The 16,948-nt window shown below is 44.2% G+C and overlaps 1 protein-coding gene across 1 annotated transcript in view; it reads left to right on the plus strand.

Moving 5' to 3' along the window:
• Positions 1-512: 512 nt before the first annotated feature.
• Positions 513-16,948, plus strand: part of LOXL2 (lysyl oxidase like 2) — an 86,801-nt gene continuing 70,365 nt past the window's right edge. The window contains exons 1-2 of the mRNA XM_019556582.1: positions 513-697; positions 15,558-15,980. Of these exons, the coding sequence (XP_019412127.1) occupies positions 15,623-15,980 (358 nt within the window). The 5' untranslated portion in view covers positions 513-697; positions 15,558-15,622. The remainder of the gene's footprint in view (positions 698-15,557; positions 15,981-16,948) is intronic.

The raw sequence follows: 16,948 nt of genomic DNA on the forward strand, positions 1-16,948 counted from the left end.
GTCTTAAATTAGGGTACCAAGTAGGGAAAAACAGTATGTAGGTTTCAGGGTGAGGATTAATATAATGCCAAAGGGGTTAAAGGGAGATGAAACCTAGAAAAAATAGCCTTGGAGAAGGAAAACGGCAAATGTATGCAAAAGCCCTAGAAAGGGAGGTAGTTACAAAAAGATCCTATGTTAGAAGACCTTGTTTCCGTGTGTTGCTGCAACACTCGCCATCAGGACCCCTTCAATCTGATTGGTGGTGTTAGGCGCTATTGCAAAATAAATATTAAGAGGAATAACACACAGTGAAGAGATCCCAAATGCTTTCTTGTTTAGGGGCCTCCTGGGAAGAAATTCACTTTCTCTGCTCACCTCCTTGCTTGCAAATCCCACTAACTTTTTCCAGTGCAGTGCTCCAGGAATGCCACAGCTCTCGGATTACAACAAAAGCCCATGATATCACCCGTTAGCTGAGGTGGTGTGGCTGAGGTTGAAGGGGGTGGGCCTTGGGAGGGGTTTGTGTGGATAACTCCAGTGAAATTTGCCGGGAGGAAGCAGCTCCAGGGTTTCTGCAGCTCATTTCTGTGGCTGCAGGATATTTTATAAAGTGGAGGGGACCACTTAGAGGCACTCTTAGCCTAGGAGAGGAACTTCGGCACAAAGAGCGAAGGAACAGAGGTCACCCCCAAATCATCCTACCACTAACTTTGAGGTAAGGGCAGTCCTGTATACTGCAGTGCAGACTTATGGCCATAGAGGAGCATCAGACTGATTTGCATGGGGATTTATTTAGCAAGCAACTTAAACCAACTCACTCTCTTCCTTTCAGGCAGAAAGTTGAACTCGCTTGTCACTTTTTGGAACATTTTTATTTCTCCATCCTCAGTTATTCAGCGACTAAATTTAGAGAGGGGAGTAGGAGAGAAGGGAAGCTGGTAAAAGACTTTCTTGCAGTCCTTTTGGAAGCTTGACTGGGGGGCATATAAGTGCTTCAGAAGTTTTCTGTTTTGCAGCGATGTTTCTGGCTAGGTTAAAGTTGTTTTTTTGTTTTGTTTGTTTTCACCCCTAGCTTATAGGAATGAACTGGAAAAGAACTTAATGAAGTGGAGGAAACATGTTGCTAACTTGCCTGCAAGTTGAGATGGACTGTTTATTGTGCAATGTTGTTATCACAGGCTTGATTTAGAAAAGAAGGCAGATTACATGTAGCAAGGCATGTAAATCTTCCCAATCTAACCCTTCAGAAGTAGTTTGAATTATCTTGTCTGAATACATGCCTCTCAGAAGGAAAAACTGTCAACACAGATGCTCCCTATCTGTAGATGGTATGACAAATAAAAAGCTGATTTTCATACAGGGCAGCTTCTTTCTCTGAGTGTGCTAAAATTCTGGTGAATTCAAAGTTGCACTCTGCTCTTTGCAGAAAGACCTTACACTGAATAGAAATTCTTTCTTAGAGGATCTTTAGACTATCTTATCTTGAGCTCACATAGGGTGCAGAATGACTTTCAGCTTCTGATTATCATGAGATCGAGATGTGCGGGCTACTTAGGGAGAACACCAGACATGCCATTGGTCTGGGAGTATGAGTCTGCAGCATTACAACTTGAGACAGGCTCTTTGTGAAATCATTGCAGCTCTCTTATGGACTCTGAGGATGTTAGAGAGGCAGAGTGCTTTTCTTCTTTTTTCAGACTGAACAACTCCTACTTGGTCTCAAACAGGTGTCACTGTCTGCAGCTCTGGAGGGGAACTTGAGACCAAGGAGCTTCAGAAAGGTGCGCTTAGATTAGAAAAACCTTCCTTGATTATCTGTGAGTATAGAGGGGAAAAATCAATTAACCTCCCAGTCAGCAATCAATTCATCAGGATGATGCTGCACTGTTTTCAAACGTCTGCTTGATAGAGACTGAAAGTACTTTGCTTTAGGCTTTCCATATTATACCACCCACATAGACTATTCTGCTTGCAAGCTCTAGTTCTGCTGCAAAATGTACAATGCAAATATTAGCAAGAGCTACTTTACTAGTAGAAATCAGACTGAAATTACACCACTTGACTTAATAAGATTGTTGGTCACCACCACATAAATGAATTTCATATGGGCTTTCTGAATGGTTCTCGTGTGCTTTCCATGTGCACAGTAAAGGTAATAGGTTTTTCAGCATTAGGCTTAGTATTTGAGGCAGTTCTTACTTTCAAGAAGATAGATAAGGATGTGATTGCATGGAGTCAGCTATAACACTGACCCTTTCAGTCATTATCACATAATTGCCAGCCAAAAGAAGAGAATTTTACAAAGGCAGTTTGCAACCCCATGCTTTGGTCAAAATCTCACAAGCTAGACGGGTTCAGGTCAGGTCACCATTAAGATATGGGACCTCAAGGAAATCCATGTGTTACCAAAAGGCATTTTAGTGTATATTTTTCCTCTTGGGAAGCAATGACCCAGTATGCTACCACAGAGTGCTGGAAGTGCTGTCTTTGGCCCTGTGAATAAAACTGTCCATCAACGTCCTTGAGGTCAAAGTTGCCTGAATATTTTTGCAAGATGTTAACCTTCAGGGTGTCTTTCCTTCTTCCTGTGTCTACATTCCAGTTTCATTTTCTGTCCTAAACCATCACCTTGTGACACTGTCATTTAAACAGCTGCCACATTCCACCCTAGAAATGGTTGCTCTTTTGTGGTAGATGGAATAATTGCACAGTTCACAGAGCTGCTTGTTTGTAAAGCACTTTGGGATGAAAGATTCTACTGTATAGAAGTATGAAATACTTGGGAAATAGGGATGTGTGGGTAGAGAGGCAGTATATCCTGTGAATGTGTATAAATATACAGCATAGTGGGTGAATTTGAGGCTCTGTACAAGCCCTTTGAAATCAATAGGATTACACCAGGGATGAATTTGATCTAGTATTTGAGCTTGTAGATGCCTTCCTGTACATATGCTGTCTGTAAAAGTTAATGGTAGAATAAATATGGAAAGTATTAAATCAAACTTGGATCGCAGCCCAGACAGAAAACTAGTGGATTTTGGAGAGTGCGACATTGAATGAAATAGGGAAGTATTCTGTATCTTGCATCCATAAGCTAAAATGTCTTGCACATCACCCTATATATAATGCCTGGGGTCCTTTTCCTCCCTGAAATGAGAGCAGATTCCCATTTTGTGGAGGAGCTGATAAGGTGGGCATTTCAGAAGAGCTTTCAGAGAATGAGGTGCTCAACTCTGAGTGAATTTCAATAGCACTTGGGCTCATAATGGGGATCCTGAGAAGCCAAGTGGAATTGATATTAATGGAAGTTCTGTGTTATATAGAAAGCAGAATGGAGCCCAAAGGTGACATCAGAGTTAATATCTGAATAATGGAAATCCAGAAAGCATGTTCATTCCAATGCATAAAGCTGCTGGGTTTTGGGTTGTAGCCATGTTGGTCTAAGGACATAGGCAGGCAAAGTTCTTTGGGTAGATGTGATATCTTTTAGTAGACCAACTAAGGAGTTGGAAAAAAATTATTGGCAAGAAAGGGCCTGAACAAGGGTGACTGTGCCCAAAAGCTTGCCAAGATGATACAGAAAGCTGCCATTTCTGCCTTGTGAATGCCTGCTAAGTTACTGCAGGCTAAATCTGCACCATGGCAGGGATTTTCCTTGTTTCATTGACTTAGATATTTGCTAGGGTTCACCACTTCCTGGTGCATGAAGTGTCTACATGCGCGTGTGTTCTCTTGCTACAAGTCCTGCATAGTTGTGGCTTTTACTGTGTTGTTCTTTTATAAGCTCTCCTTTCCTTCAAGAGCATATAGTTTGCTCTCTATAAAGCAGAACTGTAACTTTTGAGGTTCTAGTTGCTGCTGCTTCTTTTGAGAGAATTGGGAATGGAGGCAGATGATTGGTCCTAGAGTTTGATTTATGGCAAGTCGGCTCTACTTTCTAAAGCTAAAAAAAAAAAAGGGAGTAAGATTAGATTTGGAAATTTTTGTCTGTTTGATCACTTTGGATGTAAATTAAGGGTAGGATACAGGTGTCACATCTGTTGCTGGAGGCTTTCCTATTAAGATCATAATCCATTTAGTTCCTAAGATGTGAACAGCAGCCAAGAGTCTACTTTGGCCAGGAGCCTGAGAAATTCAGTCATGCTGCAACCAGGAAGATAGTGCACTCCATTCATCTTCCTCTGTTATTGCCAAAAAGTAGTGGGGGAAGAGAGAAATTCAAACCTGTTGCCAGAATAAAATGCAGTTGAGACAGGGCAGAGGCTGAATCTGTCTGGATCCCTGGACATAAACTGTTTCTACCTAGTGTTGAAAAATTGAACAAGAGCTACAGTTGGGATTGAGCATAAGTGATTTCAGTGGGAGAAGCAGGTATGCGAGTTTGCAGCCCTTCTTTTTCCCTTATACCATTTGAGCGTGTTTTGATATCTTTGTGCTTTCCAACCCTTTTCTCGGGCTTTTTAATGATATGAAGTTGGCACTATTGCAGTGTATACCAGGGACCTGCTGGAATTCATCGGCCTGTAGAATTCACTTGAGTGATACAACTAATAGTGGTGGGTTGATGTTGAAGATGTGGGCAGGCAAAACACTGATGTAAGAAAAGTGGGGAACCAGTTACCAAAAGCTGAACCCTGATTTCATTCAGGGGCAAATTACTGTGGCTTAGCTCCACTTAGTGCAGGGTGGACCACTGACCAGGTGACGTGCCCTTCCGAGAGGCAAGTTCTCATATGTCTCTTGCAGTGTTATCACTGTACATCTGTCTGTGCCCTGGGTTGTGTGGCCAGACTTACAGCTCTCTCAAAATCTAGTTAGCATGTTTTTGCCAGGTGAGTTTCACTCTTCAGATTTAGATTTTGGAATGACACTAAGTGCAGTAAATTCCCAGGATTAAGATGATGATTGTTTCTTAGTCATTAAAATGTTGCTAGTTGTAAATACATTTATCCTCCCTGTTCATCTTTCACAGCAATGTAGTCTGTATTGTTTCTTGGGTTCTGTCTCCTGCTGTGAATATTTCAGCAAGTCTGTGAGGTTTTTCTTATTGCCCCACGATGTGAATGTGGAGGAGAGACCAGGAAGTCCTGGGTAATTATTTCACAAAATCATTGTTTTTTTATTGTCAAGCCAAATCTTGTGATGTGTAGGATGGCACTTGGGCCGCAAGTCATTATGATGGCAGTTTGTCACTTTGTTCTAGCTGAAGTATGAGAGGCTCCCCGATACTTTCCCTGCACCTCATACTTGCCAGTTCTGCCCTATGAATGAGTGGTGTTATAACGAATTAATCTTGGACTTTTTTCAAGTGTTACTAGCACTTGAGCCTTGTTCATCATGCAGGAGACTGATGAGATACTGCGTTCCCAAAGCAGCTATCAGCTCGGCACTGGCAGCCACACCTATTAGCAGCCAGCCAGTGTTTTCTGTCTCGACTGATTTTTATGAAAATCCCGTGCTAACTGGATAGCGCCAGTGCAACTGAATGATTGTGGTTGCAAATGAAAACCTCCTGCTGCTACTTGCTAACATCTGTTGGCTTTTCCCTTGATGTGTATGAATACCACCCTCATCCAGAAAATGGTTATGCAGCATTTTAGGTGATATCTCTCTAAAGGCATCTGAAATATCACCTATTGACTGGTGGATGAGGGTGGACTTGGAATTTGTCGCAAAACCAGGGCACCAATCCTGTATTGCACTGTAGTTTTAAGTCTTGTCTTGAGCATAGGTTGTACCATTGACTTCGGTATACTGGCCCCTGTAGGAGATAGTGACTGCAAGTGTTTCAGTAGCAAGGGATTTGTATCACTTAAATAACTGTTTTCAGCCAGAAACTGGTTCAGGTTTTTGTTAACCAGGCAGTCATTCTAGATAGCTTCATTTAAAAAAGGAATCCAATCAAAAAAATCTATTTAGAGATAAATTGCAGGCATGTGGCAGTGAGAGTCTGCATATACATAGGTAAGTGCTTCAAATGAGAATTATCTAGGGAGAGATCCCAAATTATGAGTTTGCTTTTCTTATGCAGTTGGCAAAGGGCTAAGAAAATATCTGCAGTTCCAACAGTTTTCATTTGGCTTCCTGTGAAGCTGTAATTAATACCTGTATGAATGGCATGTAATGTCTTGGGGAAGTGCTGCTTTCGGAAGCCCTGTCCACTCTTGACCTCATACTATAGTTTGGATTAACACCGCAGCCGGGGTGATATCTGCAGAATACCTGTTTCTACATTACCTGGAGGTAGGTAATTTCCATGAGCTGCTGGTGCCTGATGGCATATGCTTTGTATTCATAGATGTTAGGGTCGGAAGGGACCTCAATAGATCATCAAGTCCGACCCCCTGCACAGACAGGAAAGTGCTGGGTTCAGACGACCCCAGCCAGATGCCTATCTAACCTCCTCTTGAAGACCCCCAGCGTAGGGGAGAGCACCACCTCCCTTGGGAGCCTGTTCCAGACCTTGGCCACTCTAACAGTGAAGAAGTTCTTCCTAATGTCCATCCTGAATCTGCTCTCTACTAGCTTATAGCCATTATTTCTTGTGACCTCCAGGGGTGCCTTGGTGAGTAGAGCCTCACCAATTTCCTTCTGCGCCCCCATGATGAATTTATAGGCAGACACAAGGTCGCCTCTCAACCTTCTTTTGCGGAGGCTGAAGAGGTCCAGGTGCCCCAGTCTCTCCTCATAGGGCTTGGCCTGCAAGCCCTTAACCATATGAGTGGCCCTTCTCTGGACCCTCTCCAGGTTATCCACATCCCTCTTGAAGTGCGGCGCCCAAAACTGCACGCAGCAGTCCAGCTGCAGTCTGATCAGCGCCCGATAGAGGGGAAGCATCACCTCCTTGGTTCTGTTTGTCAAACATCTGCTGATGCACGATAAAGTGCAGTTAGCTTTGCTGATGACTTTGTCACACTGACAACTCATGTTCATCTCGGAGTCCACTAGGACTCCTAGATCCCTTTCCGCTTCCATGCTACCGAGCAGGTCATTTCCTAGGCAGTAGGTGGGCAGGACGTTTTTCCTCTCTAGGTGCAGCACTTCGCATTTCTTCTTGTTAAATCACATTCTGTTGTTTTCTGCCCATTTGTCCAACCTGTCCAGGTCTGCCTGCAGTTGTTCCCTGCCCTCCGGTGTGTCCACTTCTCCCCACAGTTTTGTATCGTCCGCAAACTTGGGCAGAGTACACTTCACTCCCTTGTCCAAGTCACTGATGAAGACATTGAAGAGTATCGGTCCAAGGACCGAGCCCTGCGGGACTCCACTGCCCACATCCTTCCACCAACCCATCCACCACCACTCTCTGGGTATGACCCTCTGGCCAATTTGCCACCCACCGGACTGTGTAATCATCCAAGTCACAGCCTCTTAACTTGTTCTCCAGTATCGGGTGGGATACTGTATCGAAGACCTTCCTGAAGTCTAAGTAAACGATATCTACCCCTACTTCTGCATCCAGGTGCTTTGTAACCTGGTCATAAAAAGAGACTAGATTAGTTAGGCATGATCTACCTGCTATAAACCCGTGCTGGTTTCCCCTCCAGCATAATTTTTCCTGCTGGGCCCTCACATATGTGAGCCTTAATAATCTTTTCAAAGACTTTACCAAGGATGGAGGTGAGACTGACTGGCCTGTAGTTGCCTGGATCCTCCTTCCTCCCCTTCTTGAAAATAGGGACCAAATTGGCCCTTTTCCAGTCCTCTGGGACCTGGCCCGTGCACCACAAATGCTCAAATATTCTTGCCAGTGGCTGTGCAATGATATCGGCCAGTGCCTTCAGCACCCTCGGATGGAGCTTATCCGGGCCTGCCAACTTAAACGCATCCAGTCCTTCCAAGTGACTCTGCAACACCTCAGGGTCAATGCTTGGGAGTATGGCACCCAGCTGTTGTCTCTCTATGAACCCATTGTGAGATTTGTTTTGCCCCTCATATTGTTTCAGGTGGAGCATCAAGTATGGCTCATAAAGTTTCCCTCTATTTGTACACTTCTCGGATGCCTTTGCAGAGAGACTTTTCGGTGGAGAGTGTGCAGTGGTACTGAGATTAAAAAGGGAATATTCAAGAACTCTTGTGTAGCCTTCAAGTCATCATCCTTGAGAAGACTGTTCTGTAGCAGAATGTGTTAGACCATTTATATTATTCAACTCAAATTAATTTGAACACCAGGGATTTTGATGTTGGTATCTTCTGGATTATCATTCTGCTGTTTATGAACAATTTGAAGATTCTCTAAAAGTGTCCAGGGACCTAGAAACCTTGGGCCATAAATTGATTGCATGTTTCTGCTCTCATCATTTTAGAAAAGTGAAAGGAAGAGTCGGATCTTCTAGTCCAACAAGTCACTGTTTCCCTGCCTAATGGCACTTCCACAATTGCACAAATACTTAATGAGCTTGTCAGGCCTTTAAGTAATCATGAGAATCTCTGTCATGTAATGGGCTCGGTGATCTGTTGCAGATAGATGGCCCTTTCTAGGGTTTTGCTAACAATTGGCATAACTGTTAACTCTCAGTCAAGTTAAACCTCTAGCTGAAGTGGCAGGGGCTTTGCTGTTGCTGTTCAGTGTTACCGGTTCACTTCTTACTGATGAACTGATGTCTTGGTGTCTGGGTATATTTTGCCATCTTAAACCCTGGAGTAGTGCTTACTCCAGCCCGTTGTGATCTTTGAAGCCAATTTCTCAAGTAAGCTCTTAGTCCCAATGCAGACCAGGAACAATTGAGGATGGTTGAGGATAGTTTTTATGTGCCATAAGGGCCTAATCTTCCCCCTATTATGAAACTGGCTTCATTAGACTGCAGGTTGCAGTTTTATGTGCCTCTGAATAGCAAGAAGTGTATGGCCCTGCTGTCGCTTCTATTCAAGTTAATGATGACACTTTCCTCTAATTTTCTTGGTGCTGTCAGGCTCTGCATGGGAGTACTGTGTCTTTCCTTGGGTCAGAGAAAATGAATTGAACCCTTTACATACAAGTGAGATGGTGAAAAGATACTCTATGTAGTACTCCCTCCATTCTACTGGAGCATTGTGCTTGAGGAACTTGATTTATATGGGACTGAATAAAAATCTCAGCACGCACAGTTAATGTGGTACCATTCTGAGCTAGTAAATAGTTACTACTTGACAATCCCTGCTATGAAATAGCCATGAAAATGCAGCCTCTGGTTACAGTCAGAGTGCCAGTTATTCCTCCTCTTTGAATGGATAACCCATTTCATACAAGCCAAATGAAGCAGCACCGGCACCATTAACACGAAGAATTCAAGTTCACTGTTCAAGTTGTTCTTTTTTTTTCTTCTTCCAGAAGTGAGATGAAAAGGTGATATTTGTGTAGAGCAAGGAGGCTGCTACTTCTGGTCACGTTTGAGCTGATCTATTGTTTGTCTGATCCAGCCACATTAAAAAGGAATCCTTGCTGTCAGCCAGCAAGCTCTGCAGAGCTCATGGCAGGGCTTTTTGGGGAGGAAAATGGTGTATTAGCTTTGACTATTGAATTCTCTAAAGAATAACGGTGCAACCTAATCCTGAAGGGAAATTGCTCTGTATTTACTCCTGGCCTAGTGCATTTGTCTGTCTCTGTGATTAGCAAGACTCCAACCTTGCAAAGGGCTCTGTCAGCAATTTGTAGGACCAAGCCTTAAAAACAGTTAGTTCAAAGATAGAGCATAGTCTTATGGCTTAAAGCCCAGGATAGGGAACCAGGAAATCTTGGTTTTTCCACTGATTTGGTCATCTGTGGATGTGACTTATTTTCTGCTCAGTGAGGAGGCCTGCTGAAATTGTGAGAGATGGAGACTTATATCATTAACATAGTTATCGAGGCCTTGGAAGGGAGCTGCGAGACAAAGGGCAATTTAAAAAGGTCTGTCAACCTGCAGTGGTCAATCTGGTTTATTAATTAACACGCCAGCTAGTAAGTACCCAGTTCTGACCCTTAATTGTTTCTCCAAACAGTTGCTTTCTTTGGGTGCAATCTTTCTGCTAAATACATCAAGGACCTCTTTATAAATGTGAAAGAAAAAACAAAAGACCCAAGCTAAAACGCATCCAGATTTAGTTTGGTATGATAAGTGCTCACCTTGAGAGTAACCATAGTTTTCCTTAAAGCTGAAGGTTAGGAGGATCTGTAACAGTTCAGAATAGAAATTGAATTGGAGACTGCCAAAACTTAAAAGCACAACGCTCTACATTTTGAGCACAGGAGCCAGACTCTTTGGTTGACAACTCTGACATCCACATCCTCTGTAGGTAGGGGCATGGCCAGGGAATAAAAAAAACAACCTAACTCCACAGTCTTTCCCCGCAGCAAGTGTTTGTACTTAGTTTAATCTTGAGCCCAACTGATCGCCGGTATAATGCTAATGAAACTTCAGCTGGGGATAAATTTGGCACGTTATATTGGGATTAATGTCATGCCTCTTGCCTCTGCTTCTCAAGTTCCTTTATGGACCTGATAATAAATTCATCATATATTGTTTTTGGCTTTATCAGACTGCAAAAATATTTATCATGTGGGAACTTTCTAAGAAAATAAGAACATCTGGATACTTCTGAACATCCCAACAAGCTGTAAACGCACACTAACACATTCCTTAGGATATGTTGCAACCGTGGGAAAGCTAGATTTCATTATTTCAAAACTAATTGCATATTGTCCCATTGCTCTCTATTTAAAGCAGTACCCTACTGTCCTTCAATTTTGTTGTTCTGAGAAATAAACTTCCTCCCAAGTTTAAAGCTGCTAGTTCTGACTCGCATGTATGTATTCAGTAGGGCTGTGCGAGGCTTTGGATCTGGAGAAGCTTTGAATGCTTCGGGGTCCAAAGCAGCACATCCGGGTCGAAGCGCCGCCTCGTTCAGCTTCCTGAAGCGCTTTGGAGCCGCCTCGGAGATCCAGCCATAGGATGGGGAAACAATAAAATATCTATAACTTTGATGCTTTTTGTCCGATTTGAATGAAATTTTCAGGGATGGTAGACTCTGCAGAGAGGATGAAGCCTGCCAAGTTTCAAGAAGGCAGGTACAGGGGTTTGGGGGGAACAGCACCCCAAATTCTTGAAAGCAAAACTCAAGTCACCTCTAGGCAGTACAGCATGGGGTGAAAACTGCAGCGGTGGCAGCTCTTACTGAGGCCACAAAGCCTGCCACGTTTCAAGAAGACTGGTGCAGGGGTTTGGGGGGAACTGCACCTCAAGATGCGGACAAGCAAAACTGGTGCCATGGGTGCTTGTGGGACTGACTGTGTCTGTCCTGGGGCGGGAGGGGAGATGCTGCTGCAGGCCTGGCTGCTGAGCTGCTGTGTTCCCAGTTACCAGTCAATCAAACATGATTCACTCAGGGACCAGCTCAATACACAGGACCTAGCTATCACATAATGACTTTGCAGCAATTAGCACCTACAAAACCATGCTAAGGAGAGGAAAGATTCAATACAGACAATCAACTGTCCCAGGACAATCACAGTCTTGGCACAAGTTTTGCCTCTCAGCAGCTAGGGGTGCAGGGCCCCAGAACCCCCTGCACCGATCTCCTCGACAGCTGGCAGGATCACAGCAGGGGCCACCGTCCCTGCAGCTGTCACCCCGCTGCGCCTTCGCGCACCCTGTCACCCATGGCACCAGTTTTGCTTCTCCGCAGCTTGAAGGGGCAGTTCCCCCCAAACCCCTGCACTGATCTCCTTGAAACTTGGCAGGCTTTGTGGCCTCAGTAAGAGCTGCCAGCCCACCAGACCCCCCTGTGGTGTAACACACTGCCGTGACAGGAGTTTTGCTTTCAAGAATTTGGGGTGCTGTTTCCCCCAAACCCCCACACTGATCTTCTTGAAACTTGTCAGGTTTCTTTCTCTCTGCAGAGTCTACCATCCCTGAAAAGTTCATCCAAAATGAACAAAAAACAACAAAGTTACAGATATTTTATTGATTCCCCGTTATACCCTATGGCTGGATCTCCGAGGCGGCTCCGAAGCTTCAGAGCCGCTTCGGCCGGATCAATGGCGGCAACCCAGTCCGGCGCTCCAGGTCGGATCGCAGCCATCCGAAGTGGACGGCTCTGAAGCCAGATCGGATAGCTGCCGACTCCCACAGGCCTAGTATTCAGCTTGTTTCCAGCATCCAATTTACCCATCAGTTAGATGTGACATCCAACCAAATACAAACTAGTTCAAATCATGTGGCAGAGAAAGTGGAAAGATTCTTGCAAGTCCAGTAAGCTCGAACATCTGCTGCGTTGCATTGGCACAAATCTGTAGTAACGCAATGGAGTGGTGCCCTGAAGTTTTCGGTTTGCTGTACCTGTTCTGAAAGCATAAGGCAAAGTGCTTCCCCCCGGCCTATAGATTCGCCTAGGATGGGCTTTTCCTGTCAGGATGGTCTAATGGATTGTAAAGGACACTTTTGTTCTTTTAAATATTCAGTCTTCAGTGGAATAAAGATCATCTTGAACCTGTGACAAAACGCTGAGCTGTCCTCATTATGGAGAGCAGCATAACACTGAGAAATCAGTGAGAGCAGCATATAACATCATCCTATGAGACTTTTACTTGTGTAAAAAGGTGTTTAAATAAAAAGAATTCTGCAGTATGACTATCTTTGGGAACGCCCCCTCCCACTTAATTGGCTGCCGAAGAAAAGCACAAAAACTTTCCTTCAGGTTTCTGGCCTGGGATGCAAGAGACCTGGATTCTCTTCCCGGCTCTGCTACAGACCCTAGGTGACTTTAGCCAAGTCTTTTCTCCCTGCTCCTCAGTTTCAGATCTGCGAAATGAGGGTAATACTACCTTGTATCAGAGGGATATGGAGGTATCTAAATACTGTACCTTACTGAATTCCATGGGAGAACCAGGGCATAAATCTTGGGCTATGAAAATCAGTGGAAGTCCACATCTTGATTGAGACTGAAATTTGGTCCATCTTTGAACGAATATGTAACGACCCTTTCCTCACAGGTTTGCTCTGAGCTTTAGCTAAAGCAAGTGCTACCCTTCCCCTCGCATTCAAAGAACATTCCTGCCTTTATCACTGATGCTTAACTTCTAAACAAATGCTTTACGCGCATAGATCTGAGAGATGAGTATGGAATCCAAATCTCCTGAACACCAGGCTAATGCCCAGGGCCATGGTGCTGCCTTTTTTGACATCTTGGAAGCCTACAAAATACAAGGTCCCCTGGGCTTCTACTTGTGTCATGTTGTCTCTTTGTAATCTGTGGGTAGTAGAGACATAGGAAATACTGAAGGATCTTTCTTTCCAAGCATCTCTATTACAGATGGCCCTTCCCCATGCTTATGCTGCCTCTGGGGAATATTACAGCTTCAAGGAGCTGGTGAGCTTTTCCCACAGCTGTCTGGGATGGCATCATTTAGAAAACATTCAGCCACCAGACCTCACATGGGCTGTCATGCCACTCCATGTGCTGGCTGTATGAAAAACAGAGAGGAATATTTGAGGGTTGAGGCAGGAAATGAGCTGACATTAAGTTCAGCACCATGTCTGGCTCCTTTTTTTGTTGTTGTTGTTGTCATTAAGCAGAAAATCCACTCCTCCTACCCTAAGTGACCATCATCTGAACCTTCACTTGCTATAAGAAGGCAGGAGTAATTTGATGACTGAGTTGCCAGCTAGTCAACTTGCTGACTGGCTGGGTTGCATACAGTTAGTACCAATAGGCCGGAGAATGTCAGGCAAGTCTGCACTAAAACTATTCCTCGGCATGGTAATATACATTCATACTTTGCTGGTGAAGCCAGATGTGTAGTAATGGAAAGTATGCCTTATGTCATCAAGTTGGGAATTGGGAAAACTCCAACTTTGATGCAAGTATTCCATCTTGACCACATTATTCCAGGTTTCTCTTCCCTCCTGTGTTTTCACTGTTTAAGTGCTGCATTTAGCATTTTTTTTATGGTCCATTTGATCAGATGAGAGAAGAAGAAAAATGCTGAAACTCCTGTTTGGTTACACAGACTGTTAAACAGATTAATCCAAAACTGGTCATTGTAAATACAGATTCTATTAAACAGTTGCTTCAAACTGCATTGGGTCTCAGTGGAACGCAACTCTTGCATTTTGGGAAATCAGAAAATGTGCTGTTTTCTACAAGCTGTTTTGTGGCAAAGGGGAAGAGGAAGGGCGTTATATTTAAGGCACTGAGATGCAGAAGTTCTTAGTTCACTCTTCTGCTCTGCTATAGATTTGTGTAACATTTAGCTTTCTGTATATGCCTCAGTTTTCCACAACTTTATAACAGAGAACACTCTATCCCTTGCTTTTTGATGTTGTGAAGTTAGCTTCATAAATCTTTGAGATGGAGAAGCATCTAGAGAGTTGGGGATGTGAAATATGGTGGAACTCAGCCTACTTCTGAATGGACAGGTATTTATATTTGGCACTATTTGATTGCGAACACGGAGAATGCAGAACAAGTCCAGTCCCTGATGTTCACAGGCAACCATTTCCCACAGGATTTTTAATACTTCCCACTTCAAACCCTCATGCACAGTTGCAAGGAATGAAACCAGAAACACCGGGGCACCTTATCACATCCACATGCCTGGCCACTGCAATTGCAGAGAAGCAACTGGGTCTTGGGCAGTCTCCACTCCTCCAAACTTTTCCCTAAGTGTACATGTCAAAGGTATTGGTGGTCACAGGACTCGGTACAAGCAAATTCATCAGGCACCTCCCAAGCATATACCATGATGCAAAGGATTGATGGTTGTCTACATTCCTCGTGACGCAGCTTTGGCTGGAGGGCCAGAGACCGATTTAAAGTGTTTTACCAAGGATGATAAATACCATTATCCCTGCCTTATAGGCAAAGAACCTAAGCCATAGAGAGAAAATGGCTTTCCCAAATATAACCACAGAGCTGGGAATGGGATCCAGAGCTCTTAAATCCCAGTCAAGTGCCTTGTTTCTTCAGCATCATTTTTCTTTCTCCAGAGCAAAATAATGATTTTGTGTATTCTCCATTTAATGAATTGTGTATTTTACCAGGAAATATGTCCTACAGGACCTGTGGTGAATGACAGATTGCTCAGTTCAACAGCTGAACAGAAAAATAAAGTGAGGAGAGGGAAGCATTTGGACACAATAAAAAATATTAGGTTTTGTTGTCTAAATTACAATAATTTCTGGGGTTCAGTGCCTGGTGTGGTGACTGTTTATTTACGCTTGGTGCATTCATTTTGGATGGTGGGAGATCCTCTTTTGAAGGTGTCTTCTGCATCCTGGTTGGTGAATGCTTTAACCCACAAGCTGTCGGTAGCAGTACCCCACCTTTTATTCATTGGCAGTGGTGTGACTCTTGCCTACAAAAAAAAAAAAAAAAAAAAAAAGGATTTTCCAGCTGAAACTATTTGGCAAATGTGACTGAAATGTAAGTGCCTAGATAGAAAGGCAATGGAAGTGGCATTTTTCAGCAAACTTTCCATTTGCTTAAATAAATCTCATCTGGCTTTTGTTCTGCTGACAATGTTGGGCATATTCTTAGCTATGCCCTGTCCTCAGAGAAATAGATAAACTCCTTGTCTTACTGTGTCTTACCACTTAAGCTGGCTTTTTCTTTTATTTCAGGAAAGCCACTCACTGAAGGGTAGCTGCTAGAGAGGAGTTGGCTCTGAAAACGGAGGCCTTGGACCATGGAAAGATCCCTTGGTTTCATCTATAACCACTGCATTGTTATGCTGTTCCTCTTCAGTTCCCTGAGCTCGCTAGGTCTTGCCCAGTATGGGTACTGGCCATACTCTGGCTACCCTGAGCAACCTGCACAAGAACAACGTCCTCAGCGGCCAGCGAATGTCCCCAAGATTCAGCTGCGGCTGGCAGGGCAGAAGAGGAAGCACAATGAAGGGCGAGTGGAAGTGTTTTACAATGGCGAGTGGGGCACAGTGTGCGATGATGACTTCTCCATCCACTCTGCTCACGTAGTGTGCAGAGAGTTGGGCTATGTGGAGGCTGTGTCCTGGCTCCCGGGCTCCAAACACGGAAAGGGAGAAGGTAAGGAAGTTGCTGCCGTGTCCTGTGCTTGCTTGAGTTATTGGGAGTGAGTTCAGTGCTGGGGAAAAAGGGGCTGGATTGGGAAGTTCAAAGTGTAAAGCCCTTTACATTTCAACAGCAATGCCTGTATGTTACTACCCATGGTCTAAAGAGGCCCTGCCAGAGAGAGAAAAATCTCTGATCCTGTTTCCAGGCTACCTACACTGGTGCTAACTGTCATCTGAGACTTTGGCTGTCGAGACTGTCATCTAGAGATCTCCAATTCGGTGGGTGGTGTTTAAAGTACAGGACTAAGAGATCCGTGTGCTGTTCCTGCCTTGCTCATGGATGCCCATTTGTGAGCCTCCACTGCCATTTAATTTCTTGTGGCTTTATTTCCCCCTCCATGAAATAGAATCATATGATGATAGGACTGGAAAGGACCTCAAAAGGTCTTCTAGTGTGACCCCAAGCTCTAGGACACATCAGCCCTGTCTAAACCATCCCAGCCAAATTTGTCTAACCTGTGCTTAAACAATTCCCCAAGTAGTCAATCTGTTCCTATGTTTTACAGCTCTTCCTTCACCAGGGACAGCAGTCTGCTTTCTTTCTACCTTTAGTCGGTGCTTTGGTGAATCAGTCAGCTGCTCTCAAGAGAGCAGTTGCATGAGGTACTAGGGGCACAGATGTTTCATAGTAGGGTCAGAAGGGACCTGAGCAGATCAAGTCTGACCCCCTGCCATGGCAGGAAAAAGTACTGGGTCAAATGAGCCCAGCAAGGTGTTCATCCAGCCTCCTCTTAAAGCCCCCCAGGGTAGGAGCCAGCACCACTTCTCTTGGAAATTGGTTCCAGATCCTAGCCGCCCTGACCGTGAAGTTGCGCCTCCTGATATCTAGTCTGAATCTCCCCTCTGCCAGCTTGTGACTGTTATTCCCCCAGTGCCTGCTGGTCCCCTCTGACTAGTTTATAACAGGCCACTAGATCCCCC

Source organism: Crocodylus porosus, unplaced genomic scaffold (genome assembly GCF_001723895.1).
Source record: "Crocodylus porosus isolate Cpor-Errol unplaced genomic scaffold, CroPor_comp1, whole genome shotgun sequence".
NCBI classification, from domain to species: domain Eukaryota; kingdom Metazoa; phylum Chordata; order Crocodylia; family Crocodylidae; genus Crocodylus; species Crocodylus porosus.